The 17,097-nt window shown below is 33.8% G+C and overlaps 2 protein-coding genes across 3 annotated transcripts in view; one reads left to right on the top strand and one right to left on the bottom strand.

Annotated features, from left to right (window-relative positions):
* RASA1 (RAS p21 protein activator 1) overlaps window positions 1-17,097 on the top strand; it is a 103,896-nt gene that overhangs the window by 84,624 nt on the left and 2,175 nt on the right. Inside the window, exons 13-23 of the mRNA XM_027606317.2 lie at window positions 222-299; window positions 2,279-2,436; window positions 2,922-2,998; window positions 4,289-4,461; window positions 4,782-4,941; window positions 6,086-6,228; window positions 7,662-7,777; window positions 8,720-8,806; window positions 11,029-11,096; window positions 12,651-12,739; window positions 14,483-14,560. Coding sequence (XP_027462118.1) covers window positions 222-299; window positions 2,279-2,436; window positions 2,922-2,998; window positions 4,289-4,461; window positions 4,782-4,941; window positions 6,086-6,228; window positions 7,662-7,777; window positions 8,720-8,806; window positions 11,029-11,096; window positions 12,651-12,739; window positions 14,483-14,560 — 1,227 coding nt within the window. The remainder of the gene's footprint in view (window positions 1-221; window positions 300-2,278; window positions 2,437-2,921; window positions 2,999-4,288; window positions 4,462-4,781; window positions 4,942-6,085; window positions 6,229-7,661; window positions 7,778-8,719; window positions 8,807-11,028; window positions 11,097-12,650; window positions 12,740-14,482; window positions 14,561-17,097) is intronic.
* CCNH (cyclin H) overlaps window positions 2,487-17,097 on the bottom strand; it is a 38,154-nt gene continuing 23,543 nt past the window's right edge. The window contains exon 11 of one of the 2 annotated variants that reach the window (XR_003522189.2): window positions 2,487-2,852. The gene's annotated coding sequence lies outside the window, so the exon portion shown is untranslated. Of the gene's footprint in view, window positions 2,853-4,374; window positions 4,415-17,097 lie in introns of those variants that run through there. The other variant, XR_004820101.1, reaches the window with a different exon arrangement.

The following is a 17,097-nucleotide window of genomic DNA, read 5'->3' on the forward strand; positions in this document are numbered from 1 at the left end:
TTCAACAGAAATACAATTTTAAGGATGATTATAATTGTTTTGGTCATTGCTTTATTTTATGGAGCCCCCAATATATTAAAGTGCAGCATACCCTGAGTATAGAAATGACAGTCTGGAGCAGGAAAGGACTGCTGAACTTGGAGAAAAAAAAAAAGAACCCTGATGATTGGAAACTGAATAAACTATTGTGTATTTCTTTGACATGCTGTTATTTTTTGTAGGACTGGATGAAAGGTCTGCAGGCATTTTGCAATTTACGGAAAAGTAGTCCAGGGACATCTAATAAACGCCTGCGTCAGGTGAAATTTAATTTTCTTTGATTTGATGTTGTCACGTTTCGCTTTATTACTTTGCTCTTTATTTCTGTCAGAACTGTTTTGGGCTACATTTCAAACACTTCTGAGTTCTTTTTTTTTTTTTTTTTTATTATGTTCAGTTAGCCAACAGAAAGTACATCATTTTTTTGGGACATAAATACAATGGAATATTACTCAGCCATCAGAAAGAATGAATACCCACCATTTGCATCGACATGGATGGGGCTGGAGGGGATTATGCTAAGTGAAATAAGTCAAGCAGAGAAAGACGATTATCGTATGGTTTCACTCACATGTGGAACATAAGGAATAGCACTTCTGAGTTCTTAAGAGAAGTTTATCTTTTCAGGCATTTTAAAGCCATGCTTCCACTTGGTTCCATAGCAGGAGAAATATTTATGAAAAAGAATGTTCTTTATATACCTGTTGGGTACTTAGTCCATAATGCCATCTTTTGAAAACATACCAAGGATTTTTTTTCTTTTACTTAAAATAATAATACCAAACCATCAACAACAGAAACCATTCTGTTAGGTGCCTTCTTTTGTTTTTTTTCTTGAAAGAATTATTTTGGCCTATTTCAAAAAAGTACAACTAAATGTAATTATTGAAAAGATCATCTGACTTTAAGTATTAATACAAATAAACTTTTCAGTTCTTCACTTTCTAGTAATTGCTTTGAAGTCTATTATGTAACTGTTATGTAGGTTCTTATTTGAACCTTGACATGTCATACATGTTCATTTTATAGAGAGTTAAGCTGGGCTTTTTCTTTCTAGGCATGTAAAGTCAACTCTATACCCTCCATAGCTTTGCTTTTTTTTTTTTTTAAATCTATATTGTTATCCCTAGATAGTTGGAAAAAGTTAAGTAATTTTAATATTCTTGGAATTTTGAGGAACATTTAGTACAGTATTTATTGACCAGAGTGATTCTTATTTTATTCATGGAAGTTTCCAATAAGCTTTGTGAATTTAATATATTGTTCTATTGCAAGTCGATAAATGGTTAACATTTAGATGACTAAGTTATATTTCCTGTAACCAAAAGTCTAACCCTTTCCCCAAGGACATTTAATTATATACATAATTGTGTTCTCAAATCATATTTTAACATTTTGTAAGCTATAAAAAATCAGACTGAGTTTTTGCAGGTTGTCCTGTGTGAAACTTTAGCTATGAAGTTATTTTTAGCTATAATACAACAGAATAAAAAAATGATATAATAAAATCATAGCTAACATCTCTTGAGCCCTTTTGCAGGTACTCTCCTGTCTGCTTTTACGTGTATTATTTCGGATCTTTACAACCACTTGCAGTATAGACTTTATCCTAATTTTATATCTGAGGAGGTGAGGCTCAGAGAGGCTGACTTGTCCTATGCCACACAAGTAGTATGTGGCAAGAGGGAAAGAGAACCTGATACTAGAAAGTGAATGATCTAAGTTTTGGCATCAGAACTGACAAATAACCTAGCTTCTTTGGATTTGTATCTTTTTCTGTAAAATGAGAAGGCAGAATCAGTGTTGTAAAAATATTTTCTACCTATGGACGTTTATAGATCAATCTTCCAGATGAGCTTTATATAACCTACAGGATTTTGATTTGGGTGGGGACGGTTTTTTACTTACGTTAAAATACAAAATGCTCTTCTCTATTTCCATTTTCTCTGAACTATTTTTTAGTAAAAAAGGAGCATTTCATTAAATTGCTGTAAAAATGTAATTGGAGGAACAACTTATAAATCAAAACTGCATTTTTTTTGAAAAGAATTATTTTAAATGCTTGAATGTTGTATTTTATACGTCACATAAAAAGGAAAATATAATTACAGGTCATAATGTATGAAGAAAGGGGAAAAATAACTCATTTTTGGGTTTTTTATTCTTAAATAGTAATGGCTTTTGAAACCTAATGCATAATTCTTGAAATCTGAGGTAACAATTTTTGTGTTTTCCTTAGGTCAGCAGTCTTGTTTTACACATTGAAGAAGCCCATAAACTCCCTGTAAAACATTTTACGAATCCATATTGTAACATCTACCTGAATAGTGTCCAGGTAGCAAAAACTCATGCAAGGGAAGGGCAAAACCCTGTATGGTCAGAAGAGTTTGTCTTCGAGTAAGTCTTACTTTATCATTACATTAAATCTTTTTCTTTTACCCTGCTGCGTGTTTCTCTCTCTCTCTTTTTTTTTTTTGTCTCTGTCTCTAAACTACCAGAACAAGGTGCCGAGTCCAGGCATTTTAGTAGTACTTACATTTTTTTCCCCCGCTTTTATTAGTGAAGTGCTATGTCCTTGGTTTTTCACCTAGTTATTAATAGGAATTAGTGTTACTGACAGGTTCAAAAACATTTACTAAGACACACATACAAAATGTTTACAACGGTTTCCAGGATTTACTTGAGGAGGTTCAAGATAGTAGGAAAAGTATGATTTGCTTGTCTGCATTCCTGTATTCCAGATAATAACACGTTTTGAATCCAGCGTGCATCTTCAGATTGTTTAGTGGCAGAAATAAGGGACTTATTTGATCCTAGAAATAAAAGAATCAGAATTTGATGCCAGGATATTTTGTTAATTCTTTTTCTTTTTGCTCCTCTAGTGATCTTCCTCCTGACATCAACAGATTTGAGATAACTCTTAGTAATAAAACAAAGAAAAGCAAAGATCCTGATATCTGTAAGTTGATACAGAAACTTCTTTCTGAAGTAAAACATGTTTTGTATATTTTTTTAAATTCATAATGAAATGTAGTCTAAATAAGTTCAAATAGTATAATTTGACATAGTTTCTTTTTGTACTTCTAAAAGTTTTGATTGTTGAGGAAGAGTTTCTCTAATAAGAAAAAAGACCAAAATGGCTAAATTGTACATACTGTAAACTTAAGCCCTTGATATTAAAGTATCTTTCATCTCCTCTTCCCTCCCAGTGGACAGGAACAACAAGAGAACAGTGAAAGTGGCCATCTTTCTGTGGTGCTTCCACTAGCCCTTCTTTGTACTTTTTAGGTTTTTCCTGTTTTCGTATAGTTTTATATAAGTGGATAAAAGCACTCTATTAAAACTTCCTTTAAATTAGTCCACTGTTTATTCATTTCTGGTAAACCTTTTCCATTCTTGTTCTCAGTAGCGCACCTTCTCCCAGCCTGTTGCTGAAAAAGGTGGCAGTGGGATTTAGCAGTTCACATCAGAGTGAATTAGGTTAATACCTTCTTAAAAGGCTTAGGGAAAGAAGTGATATGCATTAAGATAGATCAAAGCCTGAATTTTCCTTACAAAATATTCTGCTTCTATACTATGTAAATGTTTAACATTTTTTTAGTGGTTCCCCATAACTTTTAAGATAAAATCCAAACCCATCGTAAATACAGAAGAAAGGCCCTTTCCTGATCCACTCCTCCACCCTGTTGCTCTCCTAGCTCATCTTTGGTATCTTTGGTATCCTCTCTAGATATACCAGCCTTCTTAGAGCTCTTAAGCAATCCATGGATTTTAAAAGTGCCCACCATACCTTCTTTGGACTGTGCTCTCTTTCTTGTTCTCTGCCTTTCTACTTAGCTACACCTCCACATCCTGTTAAATGTCAGTTTAAGGATTACCTGTTTGGAATGGATTTTTCCACGGGCTGAATTACATATTCTTTCTCTGTACTTCAGTAGCATTAATGACTATTAACAGCACTTACCACACTGTGCCATGACTGATTTCTTGCCTTACTATGACCTCCATGCAAGTCAGAGACCATGTCTTAATCATGTCTGTATCCCATGTCCCTGCCTACCATAGTCTGGCACAAAATAGGCATTGAGTAAATGAATGAAGTATCAAGTATTGAATTTGTGTTACTACTGAAAACTCCTTTAAAGCATTTAACACTATGGAGAAGACAAAATGTCAGGAAAATTTACTGGTATGACGAATAATAGTGTCTTCTTTTTAGACAGTAATCATTGGTGTTTTTCTATCAAAGTATTTATGCGCTGCCAGTTGAGCCGGTTACAGAAAGGGCATGCCACAGATGAATGGTTTTTGCTCAGCTCCCATATACCATTAAAAGGTATTGAACCAGGATCTCTGCGTGTCCGAGCACGATATTCTATGGAAAAAATCATGCCAGAAGAAGAGTACAGTGAATTTAAAGAGGTATTAAGTTATTTACCAGTCTAATTATTTTTTATGGAATTAACATTAAACATTTAAACAAAAGATCAATTAAGTTAAACATAGTAATGTCATAGCTTAATGCACCAGTGATGGGCATAGAAGGTTGAAAAGCCTTGCAGTAGTATGATGTTGGTCTTAAGAGAGTATAAATATGTAGGCTATAAACTCATTCTGTTTTTAATAAATGTACTCAATAGAACATATTTCTAAATAGAAGAATGTAAGAGAATTCCTGTTCATCTCATTGAGAATGATTAATGCTGTGTACTTTCAGTAATCTTTCTTGATGTCATTTTTAGCTTATACTGCAAAAGGAGCTTCATGTAGTCTATGCTTTATCACATGTATGTGGACAGGACCGAACACTACTGGCTAGCATCCTGCTAAGGATTTTTCTTCATGAAAAGCTTGAATCATTGTTGTTATGTACACTAAATGACAGAGAAATAAGCATGGAAGGTAAAGTACGAATGTCTTGGTGTGATACCTTAAAAAAAATACTTGGAAATTAAGTTACTGTTTTTCCTTCATTAAAAGTTAAAGTTGGAATGTCAGTTCTGATTCTTGTGCTGACTAACATTTGGCAGTTTCTGTCATGGCAAATTATTCCGTTAGAAGCCATAAGAAAGTGACTTCTTTATCCCTATCAATGGCTCATGGTGCTTGATTATTAAGAATAGTTTGGCGTACCTACCATATTCTCTCATTTACTAATTCACTGCACAAAAGTTAGGTGACAGCTACATTTTATTTCTAGCTTTTATAGATAGGTAGTTCCCAGGCAATTGAGCTGGACACACAAGTGCTTTGTAACGCTTACAAATTTGTCACAGTTAAACCCTTTTCAGCTAGCACTTTGGCTTAGTAATAGTGCTTGCTTCTAGGTTCCCCAATAAACTATAAAAGCTAAAACTATTTCCTCCTAATCACAGAAAATATAAAAGACAGATTTGTCAGGAAAGATAAAGTGATGGTCCAGATATTATACTGAGATTGTCTTTTTTTGGCAATATGTGTGTTTTTTAGGTCATTAATAGCCATTTTTTAAGGTAATAATTTATACTGGGATTTTGTGGTGGTAGTTTTTTTTTTTTTCATTTTCTGCATTTAAAAAAATTGGAAGTATATTTGATATACAATATCCTGTTAGTTTCAGGTATGTATCACAGTGATTTGGTATTTTTATACATTACAGAATGACCCCCATGATTTATACCACTGCGTTATATTCTTATTTGGAAATTAACTCAGCATTTCTAAAGTGTGGGCTCAGTGGATAGCAAAGCTGAATTCTGATCTTATTTTTGGGACTCACTGGCTCTTTGGTCTTAATAAGTCATATAACCATTCTAAGCCTTTGTTTTTTCTTACGAATATGCCAGTGTCAACATCTCCTGTTGATTTAATGAATAAAGTCCTTTGAAGAGATGTTTATAGAAATATAGGATGTCATTATAATCAATACTTCAGTGCTGCATATAAATAAGCATACTTAAATGGCTATAATGGTTGAGGGAAAAATGAATTCATTTAATTTCTAATCTGGTTTCACATTAGTACAATCTTTTATATAAATAATCTTTTAATATAAATATTTATGTAGATGAAGCCACTACTCTATTTCGAGCCACAACACTTGCAAGCACCTTGATGGAGCAGTATATGAAAGCCACTGCTACACAATTTGTTCATCATGCTTTGAAAGACTCTATCTTAAAGATAATGGAAAGCAAGCAGTCTTGCGAGGTACGAATTTCATGTTTTAAGTATTTCAGCAAAGAACATATTTTAATAGGTGATGCTTTATAGCTAATTACATTATAAGGAAAATATATTAGCTTTCTAAAATTATTCATCAGGGCATTTACACGTTTTGTAATACATTTAGAAAAATAGACAAAATGTTAAGACTTTTTAAAAAAGATGCACTTTGAGATTAAAAACCTCAAATTGCACCAGAAATTAATGAAAGTACTTTCTCATTTATCCTACTGTACTAATGATTTGCTAATGATACGGTATGCTGCTTTCAAAAAGTGTACATTACATAAATTGAAGTTTTTGCTGGAGACTTTGGTTGTATAACCCAGTTAAGGTCTATGAAGCACTTCCTGATAATAGCCAGGGGTATCTTGAAGGTTTTGGGGGTAAAAAAGTAGAACATAATCCATTCAAAAGCAAATAAAAACATCCCTTTAGGATTATTAAGGTTTCAGTGTAAATGCATAATAAACCATTAAGAGAAAGAGTGGAATCTCACATGGCTCTTCTCTCATTTTATTTTGAAGGTAGAGCAACTACAGAAGGAAGTTATGAAATACGTTTTTTAGATCTGATAGAAAATTAATAAAACAAGGAATTGCTTTTGATAATGTACATTGGGAGCTGTCAAATGTTAATTTTGCACTACAGTTGTCAGTTTTTACTAATTAACCTAAAGGGAAGAAATTGAAGATTTAGTGTTGAAAACCTGGGGTAATGCCATAGTTGGCCCAACTGAAAAGGATACAGAAACCAAGCAAGTCTACAGAGAGTCTGTGGGTACTAGATCAGGCTAGGGAATTCAGACTTACACAGATGAATCTACTCCACTGATTCTAGATCAGAATTCTTAGATTTCAAGGTTCAGTGAACCTTGAGAAAGGTTCATTATTCTGTCTATAGCATTCAGAAAAGCCTTTCTACTTTAATCAGTATTTTTTTCCCAATAAATACAATTAAAGATAGATTTTATAATACATGGTGATCATTATTCTCATTTAAATACTCCTAGTATATTTGTTATTATTTGTGTATATGTGATCATTAAAGCTGGATTTTTGTCTTCTAGTTGAGAATACTATTTTAAAAACAAAGTCTAATCCATTTTCTGTGGCTGTAAAAATCTATGGTAAAGCATGGCAAATGAATAAGAGAGAGCTTTAACACTGGTATTAATCCCAGAGCAAATGAAATGTGCTGAATAATCACTGCTTTTTGTACAGTTGAGTAATTGGAAATTAATGGTAAATGAGTTCCACAGAGCAAACTACTTAAAAATTCCCATTTATATCCACCCCCAAGACTAAAAGATTGAAAAATGGAAAAAGAGAACCTTGAAAACAACTGTTTGATAACCTTGATTAATTTGCATTTATAATTGCCGAGATGCATTTATGTTAATTTATTCCTTCTCTTAGTTAAGTCCATCAAAGTTAGAAAAAAATGAAGATGTGAACACTAATTTAGCACACCTATTGAACATACTTTCAGAGCTTGTGGAGAAAATATTCATGGCTTCAGAAATACTTCCACCGTAAGTGGTGAAATTTTAATTTGACAAGAAATTGTGTATCTGCATTTTGAAAAATTTGTATTTCTAAAATGTGTAAGCTTTTCCACTGTCCTAATTAATGTTTTTTACTCTGAAAAAGGGTTTTTCAATCTTCCAAGGTGAATTTTGCTTAAGGCAAAAGAGTGACTTGAAGAAACCACAGTGGTATATATAATATTTACATTAAAATAAATACTAAATTATGTTTTTACACAGGCTAACATGTCTGGTTTACACAGTAACTTGGGTAATGAATAGAGACATAATCTCAGATTTGAGGAGATCATAAATATCTTGGTTAAACATACCAGACAGTTAGTACCTGCTTAATGGCTTTTAGTTTAAGTGAACTCACTTATTCAGGTAGAAGTTATCATAAGTCAAAATCCATCTCCCTGGGGCGCCTCGGTGGCTCAGTCGTTAAGCGTCTGCCTTCGGCTCAGGTCAGGATCCCAGGGTCCTGGGATCGAGCCCCGCATCGGGCTCCCTGCTCGGCGGGAAGCCTGCTTCTCCCTCTCCCACTCCCCCTGCTTGTGTTCTCTCTCTCGCTGTGTCTCTGTCAAATAAATAAAATCTTAAAAAAAAAAAAAAATCCATCTCCCTGGAATCTGAGCTTAGTATTTCCTTTGTATCCTCATTCCAGTACTTTTTTTTATTTTTCATTAAGACAGAAGCATTGTAAAAATGGTAAGATTTCTACCAAAGTAAAAGTAAAGTATTGATTAAATGAATTGATGATGAAAACAATTTGTTTTCCTTATCTCTTGTCAAATGTATCCTTCACTGCTTGTAGCAGAGTACTTTTTGGGGGTCGGAGCCAGTTGCATTAAAATGAATATTTGGCAAATTAAGCTTTTGGCTGCAATGAGATCAGCATTTCTTTTCCTTGCTTTATGTATTGAGATGATTGTGTTGTTTTGGCAGGACACTGCGATATATTTATGGGTGTTTACAGAAATCTGTCCAGCACAAGTGGCCCACAAATACCACCATGAGAACAAGAGTTGTTAGGTAAGGCTCATCAATCCACTTGCTAAATCCCTATGGATAGCGTGCATGGATAGTCTAGTGGGTGTGGAAATTTGAAGAGTAACAGTATATATAATTCAAGAGTTTTTTCTTTTACTTTTATGTCAGAACCCTGTTGAGTATTTTCTACTCAGATGGCTACTAAACATTAACTTTAGTTTACTAAGAGATATTTATCTACCTTGTGTGTTTTCTAAAAACCGGAGCACTCATGTATAATCAGTTAACTATTGGGAATTTTTATCTTATAGAAAGAATGAGGTTAAAAGTTACATAACCAGCAAAATCTGTAGCTAACTTTATATAGTACTCTTCATATACACAATACGTTACCTACGTGCATATATGCACATACATCCATACAGAGACAGAAAGAAGAGCGAAGGGGGGGAGAGTGGGAGGAGTGAAAGTGGGATTGATGTGCTGCTAAGAAGGAAGAGCAACAATTGACTGAGTGATGGGTTTGTAGCAGTCTGTGACCCTGGGCTCATTTCCAGCCAGAGCCTCTAGTTCTGAAGTTGGGTTTCAGTGTGCTCGCTGTGCAGTAATTAGGAGGAATTGCTTTGGCAAGTCACAGAATGTTGTACCTTGTATACAGGTACCTTCATTATCACTATTTTAACTTATTTTTCCAATGAGGAAGCAGATCTGTAGATGTTAAAATTGTTTGCTTAAGGTTCTACAGAAAGGTTGTACTAAGGCAGAACTAAAGGCCAGCCTTCTTAAGATCCAGTCAGATCTCTTAACACTTTTGTAGGCTTTTGTTAAAGTACACCCCAACGCGCTGAACACAACTGGAAATTCAGTGCAAAAGCATCAGAAAATATAGCGGTCTACTAATAATATTATATGTAGAATACATACTGCCAGTCATGTTATATCCCATTAAAAAAAATTAGACAACCACTAAAGACACTAATACCATACAATTAGTTGTGAAAAATGTGTGTCAATCTGCCCGCAACCTAAGTTTTGGAAAGAGGCTTCTACTCTTTTTGTAGATAAAATTTCTCTTGGTTAGTAATGATAGAACATAAGTACTAAAGAACTGTAGATTCTATATTTCTTTGCTTTAGTAGTGACTGAGAGGACTTAGAATTAGCAGCCTAAGTTTCAGCACAGTTTTGTGTGTGATGTAAATTAAAGCCTCTGTAAACTTTCCAACGAGTATAACTGTTAATCAAACACAGCAGGAATTTCTGCTGTGTGAATTGTCTGACACTACAGGCTTTTTAAGGGGCATTTATGCCCAAGGTGATGATTTCTTTCCCTACTAGTAAGCTTTTAAATATATGTAGGTACCTACTATCCCTTTTACATTTAAAATCACTTCTAAAAATCCACAGAAAGTAGATTTGCATACTGAAATTCTTTTGTGATTAAGTGTTGGTAGGTTATATTTCAGATTAACATGTATCAAAATGTTTTCAAGCAAAATTTATGCAAGATTCTTCACAGATTAGTTTAAAAGAGATATTTAAAGAGCTGATAATTGTGTATTATAATTGCAATAAATGCTATATGAGAAGTAACAATCATTTTCTAAGAGTCCAAAAAGTAGCAAACCGTCATTAGGTTGGAAAGTAAATGATAAAAGTTTGTTTATCGTCTGTAATGGAGAAGGCGAAAGGTGAGATCTTTTTCTTTTTTGCCATAAAATCTTTATAGCATTCAGTTGTATACATTTTCATTTATCAAGAAGTCACTTTTCTCAGTAGAATGGATTCTTATTTTTAGGATTCATCAGCAATATCAGTATAATCAACTTGATTTATAACAGACTTTATTAGGCTATTCTATTTAAATAAGGAATGAGAGAATGTGAGTTTTAGGACCATACAGGCCTGTGTCTCCATAAAAAGGTTTTTTTATACTCCTATAGTATTTCAGAAATTCTTAGTGTTCCTAAGGCTACCGCGTCCTCAAAGTAAGTGTATTAGAACAAAGAGTTGCCAAGACCATAAATGTTACAGATATAATTTAAATCTTCCCAAACTGAAAATTCCAAATTTGGGAAAAGCAAGTAGTGTATGAAGCAGATACATGTTCTTAAAGTAAGATACTTTAGCTTACTATTTTCTTGAAGCTGTGTTTGGGCTTCTTTACATCAGTTCAAAGTTCATGGTTCTACAAGTAGTAAAATTTTTATTATTTTTATGTAACATATATAGTTTTCTAAAAAAAAAAATTTCCCTCCTATTCAGTGGTTTTGTTTTTCTTCGACTTATCTGTCCTGCCATCCTGAATCCACGGATGTTTAATATCATCTCAGGTAATCAGCTTTTGATAAAATTTTGGAATTAAAATATAATTTGGTATTATTTGGTAAGGTTCTTTTTTTCTTCTTTTTTTCTTTTACATCTGATTTTTTATTATCCAGTTCTAAGACTTGATATAAAACATTCCAAAGCACCTTTTCTTCTTCCTTCCTTTTGCTACTTTACCTTCTCTTTCTGTTTTGCTTCTTTTCTTTCCATCTAGTATCTGAAGCCTGAGGTGGCATGATTAGACACATACCACTTTTCCCCCATTCCTACCTGTGTCTCAAAGTCTCATTATGATAATGACTTTTTCCAGTCTACAACCTGGCTTTTTCAGTTCGGTAGAGGTTTCTGTGTGCTTTTAGCCCAGGCTAGACCCTGTCACTACACTGCAAGTTGTATTTTAAGATCAAATTAAAATGATAACTACAGTTGCAGTAGGTGCTCTGTGAATACTTAACTGTGGGCCATTAGAGATGGAGAGGTTTGTTACCAGTTAGATAATGTTAATTGGCTAGTTTAAACTCCAACAAACCAGATTTGGTTTTACTTATTGCCCATATGTCCATTATGCAAGGACTTTCAGATGTCATAGGCATCTTTTAAAGAAAGAACAGTGATATTTGTGACTACAAATGTAATAATGAGCCGTTATTAACAGAAGGAACCTGAACCATTTTTCTTTTAATAATTAGAAGCTCAAAGTTGTATTTAAAAATACTTTGGACTAAATCTTAAGTTTTACCTTATTATATATAGTATAGTCATCACATCTCTGTCATTATCTTCTATTGGTACCAAAATAGTTAAATCTATGTTTTTATTAAGAATTAAGGGTTTAGAATTCTGGAGAGATTTATCTGAATGTTGGCCTCCAAACCACTAAGGCAGTACTCATTTACAGTTCAGCAGCTTAAGATACACAGAGTACTGTCTAAAATTAGGCAGTCAGATAAACTTACCTATACATTTTTACTGTTAAATAATTGTTTTAAGGCTTATATGTAATAGTTGCATATGATTTTCATTTACACCCTACTATGCATATTCTATAGGGAAATGTTTCTTGACCAATCTTTATTATAGTTTATAATATTCTATTGTTTTTTTTCCCCCCTCAATATAAAGCATAAGCCCCAGACTTAATCACTTTAAAGTGATTTTTTTGTAGTCATTGGAGGTTGGGAGTAGTAGGGAATTGCTCAGATTGCAAACTACTAACCTGAGGGGGTTGAAATTAGCTTTGTGAACTGTCATGAAGCAAGTGTGTGGAGTGACAGTCTTTTTAGCGATAAAGATAAAGCTTTAAGGTATTGTGAAATATCAACCGGTAGAGAATTGCTGAGTCTGGCAGCAGCACCCTTTTCACAAACTAGAAGTATTGATAAGTGTATTTAACTTTCCCCCTTTAACTCAGGTTTTCTTGAATTATACAGGTCATATCATTTCTAAGAATGTCAGTAGTTTTAGCAGTAAAGAAATATTAAAGTGCTAACTTTATACTGCTTTACCTGAAAATGCCTTTGGAGTTAGTGTCATTACCTAAGCCCAATTCTCTCTTACAGATTCCCCGTCTCCTATTGCTGCAAGAACACTGATATTAGTGGCTAAATCTGTGCAGAACTTAGCAAATCTTGTGGAATTTGGAGCTAAGGTAAAAACATTTTGATACTTTAAATGTCGCTTACAAATGAAACCTGGAGATGATAAAACCACAGAGTATTATAGTTTTCAGTAGTGTCTATTTCATAAACTATTTCATAGTTATATTTTTGTTGGTATGTGTGCCTTTTAAAAATATTTTTAAATTTTAAATTTTAATGAAATTTTTAAAACCACTGTTTTAGTGAGTATAGGAAACTGTATTTTCTATTTCCAATATACTCAAATTCTACTTTTTTTTCTTTTTAAAGATTTTATTTATTAGAGAGCATGAGAGGGGGGAGGGGTCAGAGGGAGCAGCAGACTCTCCGCTGAGCAGGGAGCCCGATGCGGGACTCTATCCCGGGACTCCAGGATCATGACCTGAGCCGAAGGCAGTTGCTTAACCAACTGAGCCACCCAGGCACCCTTGCATCAAATTCTCCTACTCTTAAATATAAAAATTAGTAAGAATATTTTTAAATGTACTCGAGTCCGTTTTATTATTTATTTCACCATAAACATTTGCTGTAAATAACTTGGACAAGTTCTTAAAACACCCATATGTGATCCCACTACCTAACGATAAGGATTGTTAATATTCTGGTAGTGATCATACTGTGTTGCCTGATTGTCAATATTGAAGAAACTTCTTGCCTGGAAACGTAACTATTTTATTATTCTTAATTATTATGTCATCATGTAGCTGTTAAGTACTCTTCTACTCAATATTTAGATGACTGCCAACTTATCACTGTTAACAAATACTGCTATAACAAGTATCTATATATATTTCCTTTCAAAATTGTCCAGTTATTTCCTTAAACTAATTTGGAGCAAAATTCCTAAATAGGACTTTTTGCTTCCCAGAGCCTTGCCAAAACTCAGTATTATTTTGTTTAATTTTTGCCAGCCTGCTAGGCATAATGTTTCTTTGATTTTTTTCATGTCTGTTTCTTTGGAATTGATTGATGAGGTCTTTGTCATCTTTTATTGACTGTAAAAGAGCTTGTGTTAATATTAAACATTTTCTGTTTTACAACATAGCACATTTTCAAATAGGCTTAATATTTTAGTATGAAGAGCAGTTTATAGTATAGTATGGCTTAGCTTTTGAATTATCTGAATAGTGAGGCAGGTTGTGAGTAATACGTATTGCTGTTGCAGTCTTTTGCACACCGTATTTTAATTACTTATATTTTCTGCTAGATTCTAACCTCTGGGTTGGGCCCATGTTTATTTTTAAATGAATTACAGTTGACCCTTGACACACAGGTTCAAACTACACGGGTCCACTTATGGTTTTTACTGTTGTAAATATATTTTCTCCTATGATTTTAATAATTTCTTTTCTCTAGTGTACTCTATTGTAATAATACAGAATAGAACACATGTAACATACAAAATATGTGTCAATCGACTGTTTATGTTATCAGTAAGGCTTCTGGTCAACAGTAGGTTATCAGTAATGTTTTTAGGGAGTCAAGTTATTTATGGATTTTCAGCCACTCATGGTTGGTGCTCTGGGTTTTCTTTTCATCCAGAATTTCTTACTCTTTCATGAAAATATTCCAGTTCTTCGGTATAGCTGTCTACTTTTATTAGAAGGAAAATTTGTATGATTAAATTAATTCTTGTGAACATGTATTACTATTGATGGATATAATTAGATTTGTAAGAATCCTTGCTACATATGTGGTGGTTATAGGTGTTTGTTTTGATGCATATGGTAAATGTTTTGTTTTTATACTTTTAGGAGCCGTATATGGAAGGTGTCAATCCATTTATCAAAAGTAACAAACATCGTATGATCATGTTTTTAGATGAACTTGGGGTATGTATATAATTTTTCAAGTACTTTGAGACCTAAATTTAATATAGCTGAGAGTTAACTCATTTAAGCAACAACTTTCTTATCCAGAACTTTAAAACAAAACGGGCACCTGGGTGGCTCAGTTGGTTAAGCCTCCTTGACTCCTGATCTCAGGCTCGTGAGTTCAGGCCCCACACTGGGCTCCACTTAAGAAAAAAAAAAAATGCCTATTTTTGTCTCCCTTCATAAACAAATTGATTATAAACATTTATTCTTACGCTAAATGGTTCATACCAAGTACTCACTATTGTGGCTTTTGTACTGCTTGTGTTATTTTTTAGTTTCTGTCTTGTTTTTCATTATTCTTTTAGCTGTTCCATCTCCTTACTGTGATATTCTGTTGCTGCTTTTACTTAGCTGCTAGTGTGTGGGACTTGAAACAAGGTGGATGACCCAGATCTGACCAGGTTAAATAAGTAAATGGACTATACAGAGTGTTCTTGGGGCTTTACTAGGAACAAAATACATGGATTTAGTATTATACTTCATTCAGTGGGACTACCAATGTCTTATTTGGGCCTTTACAAATAGTGATTATAAAATTAATAGAAATGGTATATATAAATAAAAAAAATTCCCTATGATCCTGTATTTCTTAGTAAAGTTGAATTTTCTTGTTGTAGATTTACAGATAATGGATTAATGTAAAATATATTAGTAATTCAGTTCATATATAAAACAAAGGTTTATCAAAAAGGTTATCAGTTTAGCCAGGTTTATGGCATTAGGGAATGCTAGGGTAGGAGACTGAGGTGTCCATGTTCTGCCTTAATGTATTCAGATCCAGTTAAAACCACAACCACAGCAGTGTGCAGTGAAACTAACCAGCACTTCCTGAGGGCCCCTACTTTGCTACCTCAGGGGTAAAAACCATTGTGAAAGAAGTTATTTACAACACAGATCCATACTTAGAATAAAAGTGAGAAATACAGGGGCAAATGCGAAATGTCCATGTTTCTTATATATGAACTCAGGGACGTTTAGGAGATAAAAATATTTCTTATTACCAAAACCACAGTTGGGTCAGCGATTGAAAATAATTTTTCTATAGTATTGTTTAAAGAACTGTGAAAATCATCCAATATTTAAAGCCACCAAGCTTTAACTTAAGCTATTATTTCTAGGTTTTTAGATTCTTCAGATTCATGGTTAGGACTCCATTTATTTTCCATAGTCACGGCTATCTACAGTCCAGCTTTCTTACCACTTTCCTAGTTATGCCTCACAATGTAGTCTTTTAAACTGCTTAGAATTCCCCATATTCTACTACTCTTCCTGCCTCCTCACGTCCCTGCATTCCTTTACCACCTAAGTCGAATCCTTCTTTCAAGACTCACTTCAAATACCTCCTTCAGAAGGGCTTTGATGAGCACCAAACCTGACTCAAATACCTTTTCTTCCACTTCCTGAGTATCCTCTGCGTATCTTTGATATCGGTGTTGCTCTGATCGGTTTATCCCTGTCTTCTAGAGACACTACAAGTTCTCTGAAGGCAAATACTGTAGTGTTTTACCTCTATAATCCTTCATTCACTGAATGAATGGATAACTGAGTTAAATTAACAAGAATGAACTATATTTCAGTTGTTTCATGCCATAGAAAACTGAGCGTTTTGCAGTTTTTAGGAATGTACAGCAAACTAATTCTCACCATTAGGGAGAAGAGTAGATTTATTCAAGACTACCAGCAATCTGCGTCCATGCTGAATTTTATTCTGAGGCTCAAACTAATGTTAGTATTTACTGCTAATAAAGTACAAAGTTTATTTAATGAACCTTACCTGAAGAAACCATAAGTAAAACTGATCATTCCACCAAGTGTTTTGGACAGAGTCCACAGATAATTATAAGCCTGACAGGTTCTCCTCACACTTCCATAGTGTAACTTTTATGTATACTGATAAATTTGGACAAACTATAGCAGCTAAATAATGAAACTGAGTCTGAGAGAGTGGAAGAATTTTAAGTTTAGCTTGCATTTAATCCAGATTAGCAGTTACACTGTTTTGTTTTTTTGGTCTATGTGCCAGATCAAAAAAACCCAAAATGCTTTAAGAATTTAGGAAGCCTACTTATTTAGAGTAACAGTAATACTGTGTAGTATTCTGCCATGCTTTGTAAGAAAATTGGAACCTGGATTTGATGTGAATACTGAGGTCATAGAACCTTTGTTTTACCAGAAATAAATAGCACTGAATGATACATAGCATCTTAGATTTTTTTTTTAAAGATTTTATTTATTTATTTGAAAGAGAGAGAGAGCATGAGAGGGGGGAGAGTCAGAGGGAGAAGCAGACTCCCCGCTGAGCAGGGAGCCCAATGTGGGACTCGATCCCGGGACTCCAGGATCATGACCTGAGCCAAAGGCAGTCGCTTAACCAACTGAGCCACCCAGGCGCCCAGCATCTTAGATTCTTAAAAGAAATTTAAGAGAACATTATGTTAAGAATTCTGTTTGCTATAAGCAATTAGGATATTTTCAGAAGTGACTATAAAGAT

The sequence above is a fragment of the Zalophus californianus genome, chromosome 5 (assembly GCF_009762305.2).
Source record: "Zalophus californianus isolate mZalCal1 chromosome 5, mZalCal1.pri.v2, whole genome shotgun sequence".
NCBI lineage: Eukaryota > Metazoa > Chordata > Mammalia > Carnivora > Otariidae > Zalophus > Zalophus californianus.